Raw genomic sequence first — 24,947 nt, 5'->3', positions numbered from 1 at the left:
ATGCTCCTTACTGCACTGGGAAGTAGATATAAAAAGAATTCTATTTTATCTAACTGAATGCCATTTAAGAACATCATTTACTATTCATTCAAAAGGAATAGACCTTAAGATGTTAAACATCCTATAGATGATAAATAAACTATCAGAATTAAAAACATACTACAGCTGTAAATCAACTATTAAAACTTATTACAAAATATTTTTGAGTATATATGGTTCATCTGTATGTTCACTCTAGTTTTATATAAACATCTATGTATCAATGAACTATGTTTATATAAACATCTATGTATCAATGAACTATGTTTATATAAACATCTATGTATCAATGAACTCTATGTTTATATAAACATCTATGTATCAATGAACTATGTTTATAAACGCTATGTATACTCTATTATATAACATTATGTATCAATGAACTAGTTTATATAACAGTATGTATCAATGAATCTATGTTTATAACATATGAACAGTATGTTTATATAAACATCTATGTCATGAACTATGTTAATAAATCTATGTATAATGAACTCTATGTTTATAAACATCTATTATCATGAATTGTTTTATAAACAGTATGTTCAAGACTATGTCTATATAAGATCTGTATCAAAACTATGTTATAAACAGCTATGTATCAATGAACTCTATGTTTATATAAACATCTATGTATCAATGAACTATGTTTATATAAACAGCTATGTATCAATGAACTCTATGTTTATATAAACATCTATGTATCAATCTATGTTTATATAAACATCTATGTATCAATGAACTATGTTTATATAAACATCTATGTATCAATGAACTATGTTTATATAAACATCTATGTATCAATGAACTATGTTTATATAAACATCTATGTATCAATGAACTATGTTTATATAAACATCTATGTATCAATGAACGAACTATGTTTATATAAACAGCTATGTATTAAAGACTTAGGTTTATAGAAATATCTATGTACCAATGACCAAGACTTATGAAAACATAGATCTACATATCAACGACCTACAAATATATAAACATTCATGTCTCAATATTCTAGGTTAATATAAACATCTATGTATGAACAACCTAGGATTATATAAACTCAATGGTATTGCTGATATTGAGCACTGTGTTCACTGTAGGTTCATATAAACATATAAAGTAATAAAATTCAGATCACAGACTGTCCGGACAATTTGTTGTTTACATCTCACAACTAACACTTATCACCACATGAAGTTCATATGATAGATTTGTATTTGCAGGCAAACATAATCCATGTGGCACACGCTGATTCTGGGTATGGGTAGACTCGCACACGGACGGCCAATCTCACATGGTCACCTCGACAGTGGATGATTTCTTCACATACTGGAGATCTGTAATAAAAAATATTCTACTTCATAAAACTTAGGTTTAAGTTTCACTCTACCACTGCATTAAACATTTTCTGAATAAGGACATTAATGACTCATGAATGCCAAACCATGGCTAATGTTGGCTAAAATATGGCTCATAATGGCTGAAATATGGATCATGGTGGCTTAATATGGCTCATGATGCCTAAAACATTGCTAAACATGGTGCTCATGACGAGTGAAATATTGTCTCAAAATTAGTGCTGCTTACTTTTAACAGTACAAGCACTCGGTTTATGCATACAGCTACATTTCAGCTACAGCAAATTCAATATCAATGTCACATTATCTTTCCACAATTTTATATTCCTAGATCTACCAGTTTTTGGACAAAACCACAAAATTTTATGCAGAAATGAAATTAATTGACTTCAAACAGTTAGTATTAATATTTCATCATTTTAGTACGAAAACAATCCTTGTTAACAATCTTGCCTTACAAACGTGATGAAATTCTCTACATTAATGTTGTCACCTGGGATTATCATATGTCTAATGGCAAATTCATGTAGATTAATTTCCTTTCTAAATTGTTTCCATTCCTTAGGTAAATTAAATTAATGATTATCAATTTGCCCTAAAAGTCACGAATTCTGTATTCTGTCCAGTTAAAAGCCAAAAGTCAATACTGTAACAGTAAAGCAGTTTAATGCTCTCCTCTCCAAGAATTTACTTTTATATCAAATAACATCATATTCCTACAAGACAAATTTTCATGGTTTGATTTTTATTTGACCGATTCATAAAATTTAGAGAAAAAAAAACCTTTGTAAAAATAACAGATTTATATTATTAATAAGTGGTTTCTTCTGTGACCATACATTTCTGGATCTGTGTTTTCAACTCATATCTGTGTTTTCAACTCAACATAGATTAAAAAGTCTGCATATATTCTGCAGTGGTTTTTCAAATGATAATTAAATTTTATACTACATGAAAGCCTTTGTTGAATAAACTCAAAATGTTTCTGTTTTGCTTCATATGTTTGTGTGAAAATATATTAAAAAGTAGGATATACATAATGCAACTAGAGGTGCTTCTGAGAAAAGCGCATGTCTCCCACGACTGCCAAATCATCTTAATAGTAAGTCTGTCTTTATATACAGTTTGCAGCCTTCTGGTACCTGTTGAAATTGGAGTAACCTGTCTACATCTGTGTATCAGTAATTATGTTCAAGGGCCATAATTCCAAAGTGCCTGCGCCGATTTGGCTAATTATCGAATTTGGCCGAGCACTTATTGGCAAACATATTTTGTTCAAGCTTGGTGAAGATCGGATGAGAAATGTTCAATATAGAGTGAGGACAAGCTTTGTGACAGACACACAGACAGGAGTAAATCAATATGTCTTCCACAACACCGTGTGGTGGGAGACATAATAAAACCAGAAAGACTGACAAATATTATCATAATCAAAACACTAGGGTTCTTGAGTAATTGTTGAAACAATCTATGTGCAAACATTTCAGTAGACAGAAATGACCAACAAAAAAGTTGGAACATAGAAAAACATACAAAGTTCACACAGTTTTGTTGGTGATTAGGTCAATCAGCCGAAGTGTTATAATGTTCTAACAACTGTCATTAATCTTTAGTCTGCTGGTGGCAAGTGATTCTGCCTTTGGACCAGTGCAGATCAAGGTCAGCCTTCCCTATTCAGTCAGTAAATTTTCAGTTAACATCCCTCGGAATAATAAATGGTAATGCCCAAATTGAATGATGAACCATTCTATTTTAGAAATTAAGCAGGCTAAAGGTTATAAAGGATGTTTGTATGCACTACAAAAATACAATACCAATATTTTAATGTTAAAATAAAACTTGTCATTGCCTGGGTATTGGGTAAATGTATTCCACTGTTTACATATGTATATCATGGAAATAAAATCAATGTAACAAATTGTTTATGTTTCCTAAATTAATATTAAAATACTACAGCTGGTGCACTTATAATCAAACTTATTGTGTAATCATTTACCATATATTTGTATTTATTTTCCATTACCATCTTTAAACATATTATACTGTATCAATATCGGTGCTTTGATTGTCCCATTATTTCTGCAAAATTAATGTAGGCCCTATAATATATATTTGGCACCATTTTTTTAAACAGTATTTCAATTCAGTAACTGTGGACAATTAACCTGACAAGTGGTCTGGATTCTTAACCAGTACTTACCAAGTAACTGCAAACTTCCCCACATGAATTAGAGGTTGTGGACGAATACACAGTCATATCAAAATGCTACGGAGAATATATACATGCCCTTGTAAACAAGTTACAGATGGCTTCATATATTTTCAGACAGGTTTATGCAAATTACAGATGTTGTAAAAACATTCTAAGACAGGGCTCCAAATTACAGAGGGGATCTTGTATTCTGAGACAATTGTACTTGTGAATCTGCTTTTTTCAAAGACACAAAATTATGTAATACAAAGGTTAGAGGCCCAGACCATACCATCACAGTTAATCATGTCCCATAGCATGAGTAGACCATATCCTTACCTGAGACAAGTAGCGAAAGCTTTGCGAGCATTTCTATGAGAAAACTGTATAGGATATCCCTTAAATGTGTGGCCATCTGGAACAGCATGCTTTATTGAATCCTGGAACTCTTCGTTCCCTGGTGTCAGACCTGCAAATAATCATTGTAGGCTTATTTCTTTCAAACAGACAACCTAGCCTTTTCCTAGAGGGATTATCATCAGAATATCCAATGAATGGAGAGTATTATTTCAAAGTATAAATTTTTGACTAATTAATTGCAAGTACTGTTTCAAAACAGTGAATGGTCAAGCTTGCAAAATAAAATATCCATAGAAAACTGACCTGTTGTTCTTTCAGTTTCGTAGGCAGCTAAAGATGGTGTTAATAGATAACTCAGTTGATCATCCCACATTGTTGTCAATCCCATATCCTGTAAAACAAGAGCTGTCCGTAAGACAGCCAAGCTCGACTATTCGAAATATTGTCACAGAAGCAGGAAAATATTACCCAAAAAGGTTAAATATCAAAAGAGTTTTAAGTTCAAAAGGGGGCATAATTTGACCAAAATGCATATCAGTTATGGGACTTGCTGCTATCAACTAGTTTTATAACCCCGAAGGCACATGTGAAGTTTCAATTCAATATCTGCATTAGTTTTGGAGATAGAAACTCGCATGTAAAACTTTAACCAGAATTTTCAAAGTCCAAAAGGGGGCATAATTTTCCCAAAATACATGCCAGAGTTATGGGACTTGACCCAGTGAGGTTGGTAATTGATCTAGAAAAAGAAAAAATAAGTTTCAAATCTATATGCCTTTTAGTAATTGCCGTATGTACTTGCACGCAAAACTTTAACCAGTATTTTCTAAGTCCAAAAAGGGGAATAATTTGCTCAAAATACATGTCAGAGTTATGGGACTTGATCCAGTGAGGATAGTAATTGATCTAGAAAAAGAAAAAGTAAGTTTCAAATCTATATGCCTTTTAGTAATAGCTGTATGTACTTGCACGCAAAACTTAACCAGAATTTGCTAAGTCCAAAAGGGGGCATAATTTGGCCAAAATGAAGGTCAGAGTTATGGGACTTGCTGCTATCAACTAGTTTTATAACCCCGAAGACACATGTGAAGTTTCAAATCAATATCTGCATTAGTTCTGGAGATAATAACTTGCATGTAAAACATTAACCAAAATTTTCTAAGTCTAAAAGGGGGCATAATTTGCTCAAAATACATGTCAGAGTTATGGGACTTGACCCAGTGAGGTTGGTAATTGATCTAGAAAAAGAAAAAATAAGTTTCAAATCTATATGCCTTTTAGAAATAGCTGTATGTACTTGCACGCAAAACTTTAACCAGAATTTTCTAAGTCCAAAAGGGGGCATAATTTGACCAAAATGAAAGTCAGAGTTATGGGACTTGGTGCTATCAACTAGTTTTATAACCCCGAAGACACATTTGAAGTTTCAAATCAATATCTGCATTAGTTTTGGAGATAGTAACTTGCATGTAAAACTTTAACCAAAATTTTCTAAGTCCAAAAGGGGGCATAATTTGCTCAAAATACATGTCAGAGTTATGGGACTTGACCCAGAGAGGTTGGTAATTGACCTAGAAAAAGAAAAAATAAGTTTCAAAGCTATATGACTTTAATTGATGGCTGTATGTACTTGCATGCAAAAACTTAACCAAGGTGTGACGCCGACGCCGACGCCAGGGTGAGTAGAATAGCTAGACTATTCTTCGAATAGTCGAGCTAAAAAGTGGTATGAAAATATTTTATCACTCAGTGTTCAGCAAAATAATACTAGGAAGACTGATTCTGTTTTTGTTTTTGTTGGGTTTTATGTGCCACAGACACAATAATAAGTAATATGGCGGCTTTCCAGCTTTGATGGTGGAGAAAGACCCCAGCTGCCCCTCTATACATTATTTCATCATAGGCGAGCACCTGGGTAGAACCACCTCCCTTCCATAAGCCAGATGGTTTGATTTTTCACATGTAGATTTCAACACCCCAAGTGAGGATTAAACCCGCACTGGAGAGGGGCAAGTGATTCGAAGTCAACAAATTCAACCACTCGGCCATGGAGACCCCATCAGGACGACTGAAATCTATTTTAAGTTTCCCTTAAGAGTTTAAGATATGACAGACACAGGTTAATTATAAAGAGTAATGCTTATAATTAATAACGGATCAGTATTTCTTGGTAACCAGATTTAATTATTATGCCCGATGTATAACCAGTAGGCCCTAGCCCTTTAACTGCATTGAATGAAGAAATATTGCCCTGTGATGAATCTATCTGTAACATTTACTGACAAGTCACTGTGAATCCTACTACATGTTGTATATCATATAGCACTCAAAACATTCTGGATGTCTTCTCATTTTCAATTCCTTGTGGGACTAGAAGCTAGGGGCTAAAGATTCATTCTATACTTCAATAGATTTACTATTTATCACAACAGCAATGTTCACATACTAATGTTCATGTACTAAGTGACATCTGTCAAAAGCCTCTTTGTACTTGGACTCTATGTTGTTATATTTTCTGGTCCTTCAGTATCATGCCCTTCATTCAAGACCTATGTAATACAATTCCACTTAAGCCAGTGCTAAGGGGTGAACAGGAATTCAAAGGATAGAGTTAAGATGAAAGCAGTCTATTCCATAATATCATTTCATTGATAAGTATTTTATCAGTTGAGAACAGATTATCAAGAAAACAAAAACAGCCATTCTTTTTATATGCTTTTTAAAGGATACAGACAAATCGTTTAACCCTAACGATACATCTTCATCCAGGAAAAGACCTCTTTAGCCTGCTGGCTGCAAGTGATTCTGCCTTTAAGACCAAGATCAGCCTGCACGGTTTGCAATTCAGTTAGTAAATTTTCATTGAACACTCATTTGAATAATAAATGGTTTTGTTTTCAGTGAACACCCATTTGAATAAGTGGTGTTGTCTAAACAGAATGATGGAACAGTCCATTTTAGAAATTTAGCAGGCTAAAGGTTAAATGAGATGTACAACATATTCATTTGATTTATTTAGAGATAATTAAATTTATTCACTTATATTCATTTATTTAGCCGAGTTAAATTTACTTCATATGGATTTTACTGATTTAAATTAATATCTTCAATACACTGGATGAGAATTTTCCAGAGATACATTGATATTAAATGATAAACTGTTTTAGTGAAAGATGAGCACCAATTTAATTGCCTTTAAATTTAATCATGAAGACAAAACCAGCAATGTTACAAGGAATTGTGTTTACAAATAAATTTAATTTGACTGTCAAGATCTTATAAGGTTTCAACTGCAAATATTAATAATTTTGAAGTAGTTGTAACTTTACTAGCTAGAAAGAGAGAACATCTCTGTAGGAAAGTACAAACTCTCAGTTCCTAAGTCTCTGTTCACAGGTAGTCTCTGCTCATTAAAGTTTCAATGTTGTCTCTGTTGACATGTAGTCTTTGTTCCTAGGCAATCTCTTTTTGTAAGATGTCTCTGTTCACAGGTGGTCTTTAGGTTGTCCCTTGATACAGGATGTCTCTGTTCACAGATGGTCTCTATGTTGTCTCTGGACACTGAATGTCTTTGTTCACAGATGGTCTTTATGTTGTCTCTGTTCACAGGTAGTCTCTAGGTTGTCTATGTTCACATGTGGTCACTGAGCTGTTTCTGTTCACAGGTAGTCTATCTTCAAAGGCAGTCTATGTTTGTAGGTGGTCTCTGTTTACAGGTGGTCCACAGGTTGTTGCTGTTTACAGGTTATTATTATTCACAGATATTGTCTCGGTAGTTTCTTTGTTGCCTGTGTTCACAGCTGGTCTCTATTCACAGTAAGTCTCTGTTCACAGGTGGTCTCTATGTTTGTCTGTGTTCACAAGTGGACTCTAGACTGTCTCTATTCACAGATATTGTCTCTGTTCACAGGTGGTCTCTATGTTGCCTGTGTTTACAGGTGGTTTCTTTGTTGTCTGTGTTCACAGGTGGTCTCTAGATTGTCTCTATTCACAGTAAGTCTCTGTTCACAGGTGGTCTCTATGTTGTCTCTGTTCACAGTAAGTCTCTGTTTACATGTTGTTTCTTTGTTGTCTGTGTTCACAGGTGGTCTCTAGTTGTCCCTGTTCACAGGTTGTCTGTGTTCACAGGTGGTCTCTAGGTTGTCTGTGTCACAAGTTGTCTCTGTTCACAGGTGGTTTCTTTGTTGCCTGTGTTCACAGTTGGTCTCTATTCACAGTAAGTCTCTGTTCACGTGTGGTCTCTATGTTGTCTCTGTTCACAGTAAGTCTCTGTTCACAGGTGGTCTCTATGTTGTCTGTGTTCACAGGGGTCTCTAGTTGTCTCTGTTCACAGGTATCCTAGTTGTTACATTGTTTCCGGGTGTCTATTTGTTAGTCTGTGTTCACAGGTGGTCTCTAAGTTGTCCCTGTTCACAGTAAGTCTCTGTTTACATGTGGTTTCTTGGTGTCTATGTTGATAGTAAGTCTGTGTTCACAGGTGGTTTCTGGGTGTCTATGTTGATAGTAAGTCTGTGTTCACAGGTGGTTTCTGGGTGTCTATGTTGATAGTAAGTCTCTGTTCACAGGTGGTCTCTTAAGTTGTCCCTGCTCACAGGTTGTCTGTGCTCACAGGTGGTCTCTAGGCTGTCTGTGTCACAGGTTGTCTCTGTTCACAGGTTATCTGTGTTCACAGGTGGTCTCTCAGTTGTCCCTGTCACAGGTTGTCTGTGTTCAGAGGTAGTCACTAGGTTGTCTCATTTCACATGTGGTCCCTAGTTGTCCCTGTTCGCAGTATTACTTCTGGTCCTTGTGGGTTCAGTGTTCACTTTTTCATGAAAAATTTTTCATATATGAACGACGGGCTCTCTGGTCATTGCTGGGCACCAGATGTCTCCCCTTGTTTCATTGAAAAATCTTTGGCATAAACTCTCTATATTTTCCCCACTTTAAAGAAGTTTAAAACAGATAAATTATGCATCAAAATATACTCACCCTTCTATGTTCTGTGACAAGCACCCTGAGTTGTTGTTCCAGATCATTACTGGCAAGTGATGGATCAATTGATGGGGCACACAAAGGAGGAAACTGGGGCCATAGTGGGGTACTTGAAGATCCACAAACAGACATGATAGCATCCTGTGACATAGACTTCCAACGTGCTTCATCCCGCAGCAGGAACTGACAAACCTCAACAGAGTCTGTGGGCTGTAAGCAAAACATATAAACAGTTGAATCTATATTCTGCAATTACACAAGGAGGCAGACAGAAAGTTGCCTAGTGTTTGAGAAAAACAGGTCATGTAAAACAATAGAGCATCAATTAAGGTGAAAATAAATAAGTTGAAAATGAATAAGTAGGCTAAGTGGACTGGTACCACTTGCTCATAGGGAAGCACAACTGTGTAGGGATAGAGAACCTGGTGCCTTATCGGAAGGTCACTTGTTCAAATCTCTGTGAATGTTGAATTTTACCCGATTGTGAGAGCTTTCTCTAAAATCAATGTAAAATATATAGATTTAAAAAAAAAAAACTGTTAAAACAACAGCTGTCTGTAAGACTGACAGCCCATGCTAGACTATTCGAATTGTTGTCCCAGAAGCAGGAATATTACCCTAAATGTTAAAATATCTATATCTGCATTAGTTTTGGAGATGGTAACTTGCATGCAAAACTTAACTCGGCTCTAACTTTTTAAGTTCAAAAAGCGACATAATTTTTCAAAATACAAGTCAGAGTTATGGGACTTGATGCTATGACCTAGTTTTATTAACCCAGACAAATGTGTAGAGTTTCAATTCAATATCTGCATTATTTTGGAGATAGTAACTTGCATGCAAAACTTTAACCAGAATTTTTAAGGTCTAAAAAGGGGCATAATTTGGCCAAAATATATGTTAGTTATGCTTGACCCAGTGAGGTTGGTAACTGACCTAGAAAAAGAAAAATAGGTCTTAAGGCTATATGCCTTTAAATTATAGCTATATGTACTTGCATGCAAAACTTTTACCAAGGTGTGACACCAAGGTGAGTAGAATAGATTGGACTATTCTTTGAATACTACAACTAAAAACAACTTCTTTTTTTTTTTGCATTTAATACAAAAAATGCATACCTTTACAATTGCTAACTGCTAAATTTGTTTGATTCCAGAAAGGAAGACTTATTTAATCTTAGTGGCGATGCTGGTTGTCCACAAGAAGCCATAAAATTGTATAATTCTAGATCCCCACACTAGGGGATACTTCCAGCCAAATTCATTTGAAATTTATCCAGTGGTTCATAAGTCACTGTTTAAAGCAAATGTCTTGATAAATTTGAAGGTTTATACGCTCCACTGGTCACAAAATGTTTGGTACCATCAGTTGTATGATTATGAATGCTCTTATTAATAATTCAACAACACTTATACACAGTCCACTTAATACAATTTAAAAGAGGCAAGTTTACCTGATTATTTGCATAGAAAGACTGATGGTTAAAGACACAACCTATTGTTTTGTACGGATATTTTGGTCTGTGTTGTTTATCCATAGGTGGAGCATTTGGGTCCAATGATTCATGAATATATCTGAAAAGAACAAGATTATGAGGTAATTAAACAAATTTCAATGGAGATCTGAAACAACCGATCTTATTATCAAAATGTTTTAATCAACTAAATACAAGAGTTGTCAGCAGAAAATGGAGCTCGCCATTCAACAAGAGTGCAGTCAGAGTAATGGCCAATTCCCCGGAAATTAACAAGTTCATCAACACTTATTGTCATCATACAGGCATGCTGACATACCTATGTGTATTTAGACTCTCCCTGAAGTAACAAGTGCTCTAGTGGTAACATGTTTGACTGACAATCCAGAGGTTCAGGTTCAAATCCTGTTCCAGGAAAGACAGCTTCCCTTGTATCTGAGCTATACACTGTGCACATAAAAGAACAAGACTGTCTATTTACTTGGCTAAGTCAGATCGCTCTGTTTCTGTACTAGCAGAGGATGAATTAAGTGCCCTGGGAGGCTGACTTGGCGCTATGTAAAGGACCTTTGAATGTTTTATCATGAAAAGGCTGCTATATAAATCTGGTATAATACTAAAATCACCGAGGCATGCTTACTTACCTATGTCCATTTAGACTCTCCCAGAAAGTAACAAGTCCATCAACACTAATGGTCATCACCCAAGCATGAACAGCTCCCTTGGCTTTGGTCCCAACACACACATAGGCCTCAAGTCCAAAACCTAGTAACAGACTGCACAGCAACACAGCATGGTCCTCACAGTCCTGTTCAATAGTAAACAAAAATAAATACTCTAAAATCATTTAATTTCACAGGTATGGAACTGCATGGTTTTCGTGAAAACTGTCATTTAGTGGGGGTTTAAATTCATGGATAAGTAATTCTGAAGATAAAATGAGCAGGAATTTTGTTTGTTAACTATGATCTAATTTCTTGGATTGAAGCAACGACAAATTCCATGAAAATTAGTCCCCATGAATATAAATAACTTTACACTAATATTGTAAAGTCCAAAATATTTGTGACAGATAAATTTTCAATAATTTTGCATTATTACCCTAAAATTCTCAGACAGTACTTAATTTCAGAGGTTAAATTTACGACTTACATAACTTACATAAATATTAAACCTCGCATTATTAGAAAAGAAAAATTAGTGATATAACTTGAATTGTTCATAATTTTGTTTTTCTAAGTTTTTGAAAATATCTGCCTTTCCTACGTGTATTTAGTGTCCCCTTTTAGTAAATATAAAACAAGAGGGTCATGATGACCCTGGATCGCTCACCAGATTAATATGTTTCAAATGTCAAACTGATGATTTTTAGAAATTTTTTGGAAAATTTTCCGATGTACAATCAAGTAACCACTGGGGCGGGGCCAATTTTACCCCGGGGGTCATGATTTGAACAAAGTTTGTAGAAGTCGACTAGGCAATGTTACATATCGAATATCTAAGATCTAGGCCTTCTGGTTTATTTTAAGCAAATTTATGAAGATTTCCCTATGTACAATAAAGTAACCCCTGGGGCTGGGTCAATTTGACCCTGAGGGGGTCAATATTTGAACAAATTTTGTAGAGGTCCACTAAGCAATGCTACATGTTGAATATCTAAGCTCTAGGCCTTCTGGTTTATTTTTAGAAAATATTGAAGATTTTTCTATGTACAATCAAGTAACCCCATGGGGCGGGGCATATTTGACCCCGGGGTCATGATTTGAAGAAATTTTGTAGAGGTCTACTAGGCGATACTACATGTCAAATATCTAAGTCCTAGGCCTTCTGTTTTATTTTTAGAAATTTTTTGAAGATTTTCCTATGTACAATCAAGTGACCCCTGGGGCGGGGTCAATTTTGACCCTGGGGTCATGATTTGAACAAATGTTGTAGAGGTCCACTATGCAATGCTACATGTGAAATATCTAAGCTCTAGGCCTTCTGGTTTATTTTAAGAAAATTTTTGAAGATTTTCATATGTAAAATCAAGCGACCCCTAGGGCGGGGTCAATTTTGACCCCGGGGGTCATGATTTGAACAACTTTAGTAGAGGTCCACTAGGCAATGCTACATGTCAAATATCTAAGCTCTAGAGCTTCTGCTTTTTGAGAAGAAGATTTTTTAAGGTTTTCCTATGTAAAATCAAGTGACCCCTGGGACGGGGTCAATATTGACCCCGGGGGTCTGATTTGAATAAATTTTGTAGAGGTCCACTAGGCAATGCTACACGTGAAATATCTAAGACCTAGGCCTTCTGCTTTATTTTTAGAAATTTTTTGAAGATTTTCCTATGTAAAATCAAGTGACCCCTGGGGCGGGGTCATTTTTGACCCTGGGGTCATGATTTGAACAACTTTAGTAGAGGTCCATTAGGCAATGCTACATGTCAAATATCTAAGGTCTAGGGTTTCTGGTTTTCAAGAAGAAGATTTTTTAAGATTTTTCTATGTAAAATCAAGTGACCCCTGGGGCGGGGTCAATTTTGACCCCGGGGTCATGATTTGAACAAACTTGGTAGAGGTCCACTAGGCAATGCTTCACACCAAATATCTAAGCTCTAGGGCTTCTGGTTTTTGAGAAGAAGATTTTTAAAGTTTTTCCTTTCGGTTGCCATGGCAACCAGAGTTCTGCATGGAATTCAATTCTTTGAACAATTTTTAGAGAAGACCATCCAAGGAACATCCCTGTGAAGTTTCATCAAAATTGGCCTGTTGGTTTAGGAGGAGATGTTGTTTAAACGAAAGTGTGGACGGACGGACGACGGATTGACGGACGGACGGACGACGGACGGACGCCGGACGGTGAGCGATCACAATAGCTCATCCTGAGCACTTTGTGCTCTGGTGAGCTAAAAAGCTACAAAAATGCATGAAAATATCAGTTAACAATTTATAAAACATCATGTAAATTCCATTTTTATTGTCTTGGGTAAAAATGACAAAAAATTTGCGTTATATCTCAGGAAACTAAGTAAATATGTAAAAACAAAAGGATAAACAAGAGGACCATGATGGTCCTGAATCGCTCACCTGTTCCCACATGACCCAGTTTTGATTATGACGTCGTTTTTTCTATTATTTGACATAGTGACCTAGTTTTTGAGCTCATGTGACCTAGTTTTGAACTTGACCTAGACATTATCAAGATAAAAATTCTGACCAATTTTCGTGAAGATCTATTGAAAAATATGGTCTCTAGAGAGGTCACAAGGTTTTTCTATTATTTGACCTATTGACCTAGTTTTTTAAGGCACGTGACCCAGTTTCAAACTTGATCTAGATATCATCAAGGTGAACATTCTGACCAATTTTCATGAAGATCCATTCAAGGGTATGGCCTCTAGAGAGACCACAAGGTTTTTCTATTTTAAGACCTACTGACCTAGTTTTTGATCGCAGTTGACCCAGTTTCAAACTTGACCTATATATCATCAAGATAAACATTCAGACCAACTTTCATACAGATCCCATGAAAAATATGGCCTCTAGAGAGGTCGCAACATTTTTTCATTATTTGACCTACTGACCTACTTTTTGAAGGCACGTGACCCACTTTTGAACTTGACCTAGATATCATCAAGATGAACATTCTGACCAAATTTTATAGAGATCCATTCACAAGTATGGCCTCTAGTGAGGTCACAAGGTTTTTCTATTTTTAGACCTACTGACCTAGTTTTTGGCCGCACATGACCCTGTTTTGAACTTGACCTAGATATCATCAAGATGAACATTCAGACCAACTTTCATACAGATCCCATGAAAAATATGGCCTCTAGAGAGGTCACAAGGTTTTTCTATTATTTGACCTACTGACCTAGTTTTTGAAGGCACGTGACCCACTTTCAAACTTGACCTAGATATCATCAAGATGAACATTCAGACCAACTTTCATACAGATCCCATGAAAAATATGGCCTCTAGAGAGGTCACAAGGTTTTTCTATTATTTGACCTAATGACCTAGTTTTTGATGGCACGTGACCCAGTTTCGAACTTGACCTAGACATCATCAAGGTGAACATTCTGACCAATTTTCATGAAGATATCATGAAATATATGGCCTCTAGAGAGGTCACAAGGTTTTTCTATTTTTAGACCTACTGACCTAGTTTTTGACCGCATGTGACCCAGTTTCGAACTTGACCTAGATATCATCAAGGTGAACATTCTGACCAATTTTTATGAAGATCCATTCATAAGTATGGCCTCTAGAGAGGTCACAAGGTTTTTCTATTTTTAGACCTACTGACCTACTTTTTGACCGCACGTGACCCAGTTTCGAACTTGACCTAGATATCATCAAGATGAACATTCAGACCAACTTTCATACAGATCCCATGAAAAATATGGCCTTTAGAGAGGTCACAAGGTTTTTCTATTATTTGACCTACTGACCTACTTTTTGACGCCACGTGACCCAGTTTCGAACTTGACCTAGATATCATCAAGGTGAACATTCTGACCAATTTTCATGAAGATCTTGTGAAATATATGGCCTCTAGAGAGGTCACAAGGTTTTTCTATTTTTAGACCTACTGACCTAGTTTTTGACCGCACGTGACCCAGTTTCGAACTTGACCTAGATATCATCAAGGGGAACATTCAGACCAATTTTCATAAAGATCCCATGAAAAATGTGACCTCTAGAGTGGTCACAAGCAAAAGTTTACGCACGCACGGACGGACGACGGACGCTGCGTGATCACAAAAGCTCACCTTGTCACTTTGTGACAGGTGACCTAAAAACAGCAGAAAAGACAATGCCTATATGACTATTTGTCCTATTGAAGTACATTTCTCACACATTTATATTTTGACTTTAAGCTGTGCTAAATCAAACAACGCTTGCTGCACGATATCATTCCTATCTGTGATTTATGCACTTTGAAAACTCATTTTCCCAATCATATTAATTTCCCTTAAGAGGTTATTAAAATATAATTTCTCATTTCCCTAAGAGATTATTAAAAGATAATTTTCTGTCTTTAGCCCCAAATCCCTAAGGAATGAATAACCTGATAGCACTTCTATTTTAAAACTTTCATCATAAGGTAAACATACTAAATGCTCTTACTTCTATTGAAATAACATACAGTAGAGCACAGATCACACGCAGCCACATGGAGATCAGCAAAAATTCCCGAGTTATTTAGTGTATTGCACAATCCAAACAGAAAATATTAGTAAAACAGCCATAGACCATATGAAATGCTTGAGCATTTTCAATTCTAGATGGACTGATGCACAGACACATGCACAGAAGGAAAAACTGCAGGATGGATAAGGCCACACCAAACTGATTACCTGTTCGTCGGATTTCTCGCACCAATTTGACGGGAAATGAAAAAACAAATATTTTAATTTTTTTTTACCGCCCGCACCTGGCGTATTTTTTGCGCTGGGTCGAAATCAGTAGGAACAAAAAAAAAAGTGGAAATTCCGAAGTTTAAACGCACCTTGCTTGTAATTTATCTGAGCATCGGAAGAACATGTTCTCTAATACAGTCACATATTCGACTACGTAGTCTCCCTACCGCACAGAAGGGATACCTACCCCGGTAGTATCAGTTTATTCGATTAAATTTTTGTAATATTCGATCGCTTTGAAAATCGGGCATAACAAAATGGCAGCCCCCTATGTCTTTTTTTTTGTCTCATGCAGAGATGACCAACGGCAGGTATTTTCAGCAACAGCTGTTGAGCTGCAGTTTTACAGAGTTGTTAAGGCTGTTGCGCTATACAATACGATGAATCTTTCCGCAGAGAGTCGTGTAAAACCCGCCGGGGTTATGTGTGTTTCTCAAACGCAGGTTTTTGTTTTTGTCGATTGTTCTACAATTCTTTATTTGGTTTGAGTGATATTAAAGATGGTACATGACGATACATCAGGAATTCTAGACATTTGCTTATATGTCACTCAAAAGTGTCAACATTTGTTTTTGTTTACTTTGTATATAGTCAAACTCTCAAAATGCTGGATTTTCATTTGATTTCTAACAGTAAAACCCAGCCTGCAGACTTAGCACTGAATAGTACCACCTCTGATTAACAGGTTCAATTGAGTGCTGTGTGATCTGCATTTGTAATAGATACATATTGTCCAGCACTTCAAGGGTTAAAAGGTCTAATGTTAAGAGCAGAGAAAATTGTTAAGTGATATGGGATAAATAAGACATTTCAGAATAACAAAAGCGCTGATATATTTCTTACTTTTTATTGTATGCATTGCACATTAACTATTCAATACTCCAAAGACAATGCTGTCTGAATGTTACTTCACACACATTTGTTTTTCCGGCTTATGAATAGAAATACACTTGATTTGGTGTCAAACATGACACAAGCGATTATTTATTTTTTTATTTCATCGCTCTTCGCTCGCTTCAATAAATGATTTGAAAAGAAAATTTTTTTATTTTTTTCGCTCGCTCGCCCCAAATATTTTTGGAAAAAATCCGAAGAACAAGACATCAATTTGGTGTGGCCTAATGCCAAATCTATATCCCTCCATCTTTGGCGGGGGATAATTAAACCATTGCAAAAATTACTCAATCTATAGTAAATATTTTGTAACAAAATGGAGAAAAAAACCTGTTTAAATGCACTTTTTTAAATTTTGATCTCAAAAACAAGAAATACAAAACACAAATACCTCCTACACATGTATTTCATCAGACAAAGCTGATAACTTGCTGCTACATGATGCATAAATTAAAGTAAAAGACTTACTCCTTTATTTCTACACAAGTAAGCATGCATGGTTGTCCACTGTTCAGTGCGACCACCACCCCCAAGTGTAGGTGTCCTCTCCTGATGTGTCAAGCTCACAAATCGTGCTGCCTCACGTGCAGTGTCAAGCAGTCGCCCCGCTCTCAAAGGTTTAACAAATGAACAAACTGGACGGTTGTTTCCATTTTCATCCTGTAAATAAAACTGGAAGGATTAAAAACAGAATTTTCACAGCTTACTTTCTAATTCTAATGGCATTTTTCCTTGATGCCGTGACAATCTGGGACAACAACCAAACTTATAGCACTTTCAAATACACAGGAAGTGACTGGTCTGGGATGATATCAGTGAGACAGATTAGTATTACTTACCGATCTGAAATTGAAAACGAATTTAGTGAGATTTAATACTTTTTGAGACATCAACAACATTTTTTTCTAAATAAATGATTTTCTGTCACAGAGTTTTGACTGTATACACAAAGTATGACTGTATGAAGTCTTTTTGCTGCCTGAGGAAGTGAATTTTGCCTTCCATTATTACCTGAGCAAATATCTTGACAAGCCTTTCTTTGTGTATCTCTCGTATAGTCAGGTATTCTTTCCACCACTGTTTAGCATATACAAGGAACAGACGTTCCTGCTCGGCATGCCGACCTCTCTCTAATTGAATCTGGGCTGTGATCACCTCATTGCTCAACGCTTGTTTGGCCTTTGGGAATAATTCTACCTGAATATCTATAACACCAGCAGAAACCTTACTCTCTGACCCTGAAAAAAAAACCAAGTTATGTAAGGATGCGACACATGAAGCAACCATCAGATATTTCAGTTCTACGCATCGAAACTTCCTGTACTGGGGCACTTCACATTTCTAGACTGACAATTTTACAGATATGAGTGTCTAAATGCTCTTTTTGTGAAGATGTTTACAATACTGCTATATAATTATATTGGAAATACCTTCAGCATACATAAAAGTAGGTTTTTTCAAGACATCAGCCCAGCTATAAATAGTATAACTATGAACTGCTACAGTAAACTGAGTCCACCAAATTAACTCAAAATTTTCTGAATCAGAAAGAACAGCACTAGAGTACCAACCATGATGTCATGGGTTTGATCCTCTGGAATGGCCACGATATTGATCCCTGGGATGGGCAGCATGATTGATCCCAAGATGGGGCAACTGCTCTCCATACCCAGCTGACAGAAGAAAACAAGTGAATGAAGTATTGCCATGCAATACAAAGTCCCCTACTGGAAGGCACCTAATTTTCTCTACTGCAGTATAACATAATGAACTGATATCTGTCAATGATGTATAAACAATATTGTACTATATATACAATATGTTATAACAACACACTTGGATTAAAATGTGCATATATAAAAACCCACAGTTGTTTTCATATTGAAATGTTTTTGCCGATTATAAAAAAGTGATCATATAAGTTATTTATAGTACCAACAAAAGGAGATTAAAAAAAAAAAAATCTATATCATATAAGTCCACAAGAATTCTTTACCTGGTAGAGATAGGTCAAAATACACCTAAAAATTGGATGTAACATGCATGTTGTACCACAGAAATGTGGTCTCAATTTTTCTCTACGGCCAATAATAACAAGAGGACCATGATGGTCCTGAATCGCTCACCTCTTCCCACATGACCCAGTTTTGAGTATGACGTTATTTGACCTATTGACCTAGTTTTCGAAGGTACATGACCCTGTTTTGAACTTTACCTAGATATCATCAAGGTGCACATTCTCACTAATTTTCATGTTGACCTCCAACTGTGACCTTGACCTTTGAGCTAAGGGTCCGGGATTTACGCATGACACGTCGTCTCATCATGGGGAACATTTGTGTCAAGTAATATTAAAATCCCTTAATGAATGTCAGAGTTATGGACCGGACACGAAACAGACCCTGTTCATGCTATGTTAACATTTGACTGCTAAGTGTGACCTTGACCTTTGAGCTAGGGGTCTCAAAGTTGTGCATGACACATCGTCTTATTATGAGGTACATTTGTGCCAAGTAATATTAAAATCCCTTCATGGATGACAGAGTTATGGACCGGACAGGAAAAAAGCCCTGTTGACCTTTGACCTCCAACTGTGACCTTGACCTTTAAACTAGGGGTCTAGGTTTTGCGCATGACACGTCGTCTCATCATGGGAAACATTTGTGCCAAGTAATATTAAAATCCCTTCATGGACGGGAGAGTTATGGACTGGACAGGAAAAAAGCCCTGTTGATCTTTGACCTCCAATTGTGACCTTGACCTTTGAGGTAGGGCTCTAGGTTTTGTGCATGACATGTCGTCTCATCATGGGGAACATTTGTTCCAAGTAATATTAAAATCCCTTCATGGACGGGAGAGTTATGGACCGGACAGGAAAAAAGCCCTGTTGACCTCCAATTGTGACCTTGAACTTTGAGCTAGGGGTCCGGGTCTTGCGACTGACACGTGGTCTCATCATGGGGAACATTTGTGCCAAGTAATATTAAAATCCCTTCATGGATGACAGAGTTATGGACCGGACACGAAATTGCGGACGGACGGACAGACGGAATGACGGAAAAGCACATTCCTATAGTCCCCGAAACTGGTTTTCAACCAGTAGGGGACTAATAAGGCAGAAGTCATGTCGGGGCAAGTATTGCTTGTAGAGATCTACTCTCTATACCCAGCTGAAAAAAGATAGTATGCCAGAAGTTATGGGGGTAAGTACTGCCGGCAGAGAACAAGTCAGCATTGGAGTTTCGGAAAACTTGGCAAGTTAAAGCTGTTACGTTAATTTTACACTATTCAAAAATAGCATTTAGCTATTCTCAAACAAAGTCAAAAAACTTACCTGTGCCCTTTAGTTCCAGAGATGTTGTGAGCCTGCTAGAGCTGGAGGTCAATACTGGTCTCCATTCCAAGAAATGTGAGGATACAAGAGTTGTGTCCCCTGAAGCATCAGTCTTGATCAATACAACATGGATTGGATCACATATAGACAACATAGTTGTTGCATCTGCCATTTTGCCAGCATCACCTGGTTTAAAATTGGGAAACATGACTGTAACCATGTCAACAGAAACCTTTTACTAAAGAACATCAACAGGAAAATCAACTAAATTACATTCTTGTGTGCGTCTTCAGGTTTAACATCTTTTTCAACAGTTTTTCAGTCATATAAATGATGGTGTTTACTTGTAGCAGTGATCACAATGCTCAACTTTCAAGTGCTGCCACACTGCAATATCACACCACAAACATGTGACATGATATCCTGTACAGTCACATTATACTGACACCAGGAACAGTTCTAGAACTATCCTCTTAATGCAGAAGCTATCAGTACCATTTTTCACGTATTGTACATGTATTACATTTTTGACAAAGATTGTGGGCTTAATAGATAACTTCTAACTACTCACAGAATTAAGTTACTATAAAATATACTACATATCATCACAGGGGAACAGTAGTAGCTGCTACACTGTTTTATTTTTTATTTGTTTGGGTAACATGATCTGCTGACATCAAATTGGTATGTTTTGTGGCACTTTTGATCCAGCTGCTTATAGTTCAGCTTTATTCATATGTGCTTGTATTATACATGTATGTGCAGGTATATGAACATAATACCAAAAGGAAAAGTAGAAAAAGCACAAAACTACAACAACTGTAAAAATTACAATAAAAAGAACATTTTTCACTCCTAGATTAGAAATTCTGTCTTAAACCAGTTAAAAACAAGACTCCTGAAGAATATGATAAAAATATTAGCAATAAAATCAGCTGAAAAAAGTGCTGTTCTATTATTCAATATCTAAATCAGAGTCTATTATGCTATTCTATAGAACATTTACCTATGCCATCTTTATGCAGCTCTAGAAGGAAACCTTCATCTATATCTGGCTCACACGCACAAGCAACTGGCCGAGACTTAAACCTCTGTCCTCGAAACAGGATATGGAATGTGAAGTAGGAAGCTACTTGACCAGGTGTGCCATTGTTCTCGTCTATGTGTTCTAAAAAAGCTTTACCAGCTTTGATGTATAAGTACAGATAGCGTCGACTTGGATCAATGTTCGCTAAAAAAACAGAAAAAAAATGCTAGAGAAAGTAGCAAAGGAATGCCCTGTAATACAAATTCAAATTCTGCCATGATTGCTGAAAAAAATAATTGTGTTTATCATAACATCTCTCAAAATTAGTAGTACAGGGTATGTCAGTGTATTTTTTACAACTCTTTTCTGGAGATAGGACATGAGAAATGTACCATATACTCCAAATAAACTATCCCAGGAAGTTGCATTTACAAAATGGCAGTTGGGGGCATTTAATTATTGCCCAATTTACTAATTTTGTGAATACAACTACAAATGAAACATAAAAGTATGAATTGTAACTACTGTTTTCTATTTCTCTATTCTGAAATAATGCTAAAATTTACTTCTAATATAGAACTTTTTTTAAGGGGGGTTGGTGTGAGGGGAGGTAGGTTAAAAATAAGGGGAGAAGGCAGTTATTTCGAGGAATACTGTAAATGTAACAAGAGTCCGAAATAAGAATTGCTAGTGTTAAACTTAAAGATAGTAAATATAAGAAATTGTACAGATGTTTAAAGCATCAACTGGTGTTTATTCCCCTTCAAAAATACCTGTTCACTAACTGAACTTTGGGTGGAGTTAGGTGTGGAAATTAGGGTTGAAGACTTTTCTTTAAGTATAGTCAGGTGAAGCTAAACAAAACATTATTTTAGGTCTTACATTTCATATATCTGCTGTGCTTACTGAAAATAAGTAATCCATACCCTTGTTGCTTTGGTAGTACACATTCAACATCTTAAGTTTGCCAAAAGTAACAATGAAATACCCAAGTAATATATACATGTACTGAAACTCTTGTCAAATGCAACATCTGCCTCTGTTCTTAAAAGATGTCATTAATTAATATGAACTTAGGTGCTACCTAGAATGCAGATCTCCCTTGAAAAATCACCAGTGCCCCTTGAAAATTAAAGGAGTGCTGCTGGAATTATCTGGAATCTGTTTTAGGAAGTTTATGTTCATTAAGATCTATTAAAATTTTAAGAATTGATGATAATTCATGATTTCTGAATGAATGTCTTAGAATGCATTAAGATTAAATCTTGACATGCGAAAATACGAACTAAAGAAAGTTACGGTTCTTTTTAGAAGGAAGAATGTGTCCAACTTTAAGGCAAAAATACTGCTATAATAGACGTTTGGTATGGGAGAAAGAAAATCATTTACATGTACAAAGCTTGTTTAAAATCCAAAAGACTAGCCATCTTTAAAAGTTAGTGATGAGAATTTTACCCAGAGAAAATCACTGTTAGCCGAAATTCTCGAAAACTTCTGTTTTATTTACTGAACTGCTAAGTTAACAGTCTATGACATTTTTATTGTTAATCTTTTAGCACTACTGGTATAGAATAGGAATGGTAGTAGAAGCCTTTTTGATGTTTATTGATAATTCATTGGCAATAGCTTTTTTCCTAGTAATAAACTGGTCAGTGATTTTTAAGCTTGTGGATGAAATATATGTGAATGGGGAGAAGAGCATTATGTGCTTTTCACAGTTCAATGCCTGTATATTTTGATCCCAAAACCTTTTTTAAAAATAAGTTTTATCTACAGACAGTACTTTGGAACCTGACATCACTAACAAAACACTTGTTAAATTTCACATGAATGACCTTATTTTTTTACAATGTTTTTAAAACTCATAATAAATAAATAAATTTAAAAAAAATGAAATAAAAAAACAATAAAAAAATGCATATGGTGAGGATCGAACTCCCAGCCTTTGGTTTTCAACGCCAACTCGGTAACCACTGTACCAATGTGGAAGAATGATGTCATCAACTCAAATATAAGTATATATAATAAATTTCAGTTATGGAAGCGTGATGAAAATCGTTTCGCATTGAAAATATTGTATTTTATCCTTTTTTTCTTCGTAGGAAATGTATTTAGCACTAAATTCTTATCTTCAACGCTCATTTACATTTTTATTCAACGTTCAAAGCAGTAAGCGAAACGCTTTTGTCAACCGTAAACAGCAAGCGTCTACTGACGTCTTACTGATTAATTACTATGAGCATTGTGTGCTGGAAGAAACCCGAACAACACCGATTCCAAAAAAGTACCACGAATTTTCAACTTGATAGTAATTCTTTACACAGTTTTATTCATTTTGTTTTTCACACGTTTAACTGTAATGCCACGCTGTTGGCACCGCTTTGCGGCGCCGGTAGCTCTGCTATTATGATATATTCTAATGTCATGCATTTCATATAATTTTGAAATTGTAATGAATCAACACAGCCTAAAACTTACTTTTCTTATCACCGACAGATCGTAACATGTTGTCTTTATCTGTAAAATGCGTGGCAGGCCGCCTTCCATCTGTGCCTCCATCAAACTGTATCTGTTGTAAAATATTGTCCACGACTCCCCGCTGCTTCAATCTATTAAACATCTCCTGCTCACCCATTAAATTACTCTGACCACTGAAGTCTTCCTGCATTGATTCAGATAACATCTCTCTAATTCTTCTCTGGACATCACCCTAAAGAAAATTATAAACAATATTCTAAAATTAAAACACTGGTATACATCAAAGTAAATTTTAATGTCATAAAGTGTCAAAATATATCAAGATGAAAAATTGTTTCTATGAAAAACAAGAGCTGTCACTAATGGTGACAAATGCCCCCGCAGCACCTTGACCTTTGACCTGGTGACCCCAAAGTCAGTAGGGGTGGTGTACTCATAAAGTACTATCAGTATGTAAAGTTTGAAGGTCCTGGGTGAAGTGGTTCGCGAGTAAAGTGCCTTCATGCAAAAGGTTAATGTTGGTCCCTGTAACCTTGAACTTTGACCTGTGACCCCAAAGTCAGTAGGAGTGGTGTACTCAATAAGTACTATCAGCATGTGAAGTTTGAAGGTCCTGGGTGCAGTGGTTCAAGAGTAAAGTGCCTTCATGCAAAAAGTTAACCTTGGCCCCTGTGACCTTGACCTTTGACCTGGTGACCCCGAAGTCAGTAGGGGTGGTGTACTCAGTAAGTATTATCAGCATGTGAAGTTTGAAGGTCCTGGGTGCAGTGGTTCGCGAGTAAAGAGCGTTCATGCAAAAAGTTAACGTTGGCCCCTGTGACCTTGACCTTTGACCTGGTGACCCCAAAGTCAGTAGGGGTGGTGTACTCAATAAGTACTATCAGCAGGTGAAGTTTGAAGGTCCTGGGTGCAGTGGTTCGCGAGTAAAAGGCCTTCATGCAAAAAGTTAACGTTGGCCCCTGTGACCTTGACCTTTGACCTGGTGACCCCAAAGTTAGTAGGGGTGGTATACTCAATAATTACTATCAGCATGTGAAGTTTGAAGGTCCTGGGTGCAGTGGTTCGCGAGTAAATTACCTTCATGCAAAAAGTTAACGTTGTGACGAACGGACGGACAGTTGAAAACTAATATGCCTCCCTTCGGGGGCATAACAAAAAGAATAATAATACGAAGTAAATTAAAGTTGCCATATGACCTATCATGTGACGGTGCGACGTTAAATCCAACAAAAAATTTAAAAATTCTTTTCTAAAGAAGGCATCAGTTCTCTTCCTGGGGTGTCTAACAGATTTTATACATTGTAAAACAGTAAAGTAAAACATAACACTTGAGAAAACAAAAACAAAAGGGCTTAAAAAAATGAAAAAAATGTATGTGCATACACATGAAAAGTGATTATTTATT

At 36.1% G+C, this 24,947-nt stretch overlaps 1 protein-coding gene across 2 annotated transcripts; it reads right to left on the bottom strand.

Moving 5' to 3' along the window:
* Positions 1-624: 624 nt before the first annotated feature.
* Positions 625-23,793, bottom strand: LOC123548729 (centrosomal protein of 76 kDa-like). 2 transcript variants are annotated; one of them, XR_008371389.1, is made up of 12 exons: positions 23,543-23,793; positions 21,044-21,268; positions 20,038-20,223; positions 17,715-17,941; positions 17,172-17,363; positions 11,044-11,207; positions 10,379-10,499; positions 8,923-9,135; positions 4,255-4,342; positions 3,931-4,060; positions 915-1,379; positions 625-748 (listed from the first exon to the last, which is right to left on the bottom strand). XR_008371389.1 is itself a non-coding variant. In XM_053546080.1 (11 exons), the coding sequence occupies exons 1-11, from the start codon at positions 23,745-23,747 to the stop codon at positions 1,241-1,243; spliced, it is 1,890 nt and encodes a 629-aa protein (XP_053402055.1). In that variant the 5' UTR covers positions 23,748-23,793; the 3' UTR covers positions 657-1,240. The 2 variants fall into 2 exon arrangements, 1 of the variants encoding a protein (XP_053402055.1); XM_053546080.1 differs by having other exon boundaries at positions 657-1,379.
* Positions 23,794-24,947: the final 1,154 nt, after the last annotated feature.

Source organism: Mercenaria mercenaria, chromosome 6 (assembly GCF_021730395.1).
Source record: "Mercenaria mercenaria strain notata chromosome 6, MADL_Memer_1, whole genome shotgun sequence".
NCBI lineage: Eukaryota > Metazoa > Mollusca > Bivalvia > Venerida > Veneridae > Mercenaria > Mercenaria mercenaria.
Note: the sequence above shows the minus strand (reverse complement) of the source record. Positions and strands in the feature narration are given on the sequence as shown.

Coding starts and splice junctions, on each gene's coding strand:
- LOC123548729 (XM_053546080.1), bottom strand. CDS start 23,747: ATGTTATCTGAATCAATGCAGGAAGACTTCAGTGGTCAGAGTAATTTA. Junction 21,269..23,542: donor ATCTGTCGGTGATAAGAAAA/GTAAGTTTTAGG, acceptor CTGTTTTTTTAG/CGAACATTGATCCAAGTCGA. Junction 17,364..17,714: donor TTGTCAAGATATTTGCTCAG/GTAATAATGGAA, acceptor TTTTATTTACAG/GATGAAAATGGAAACAACCG.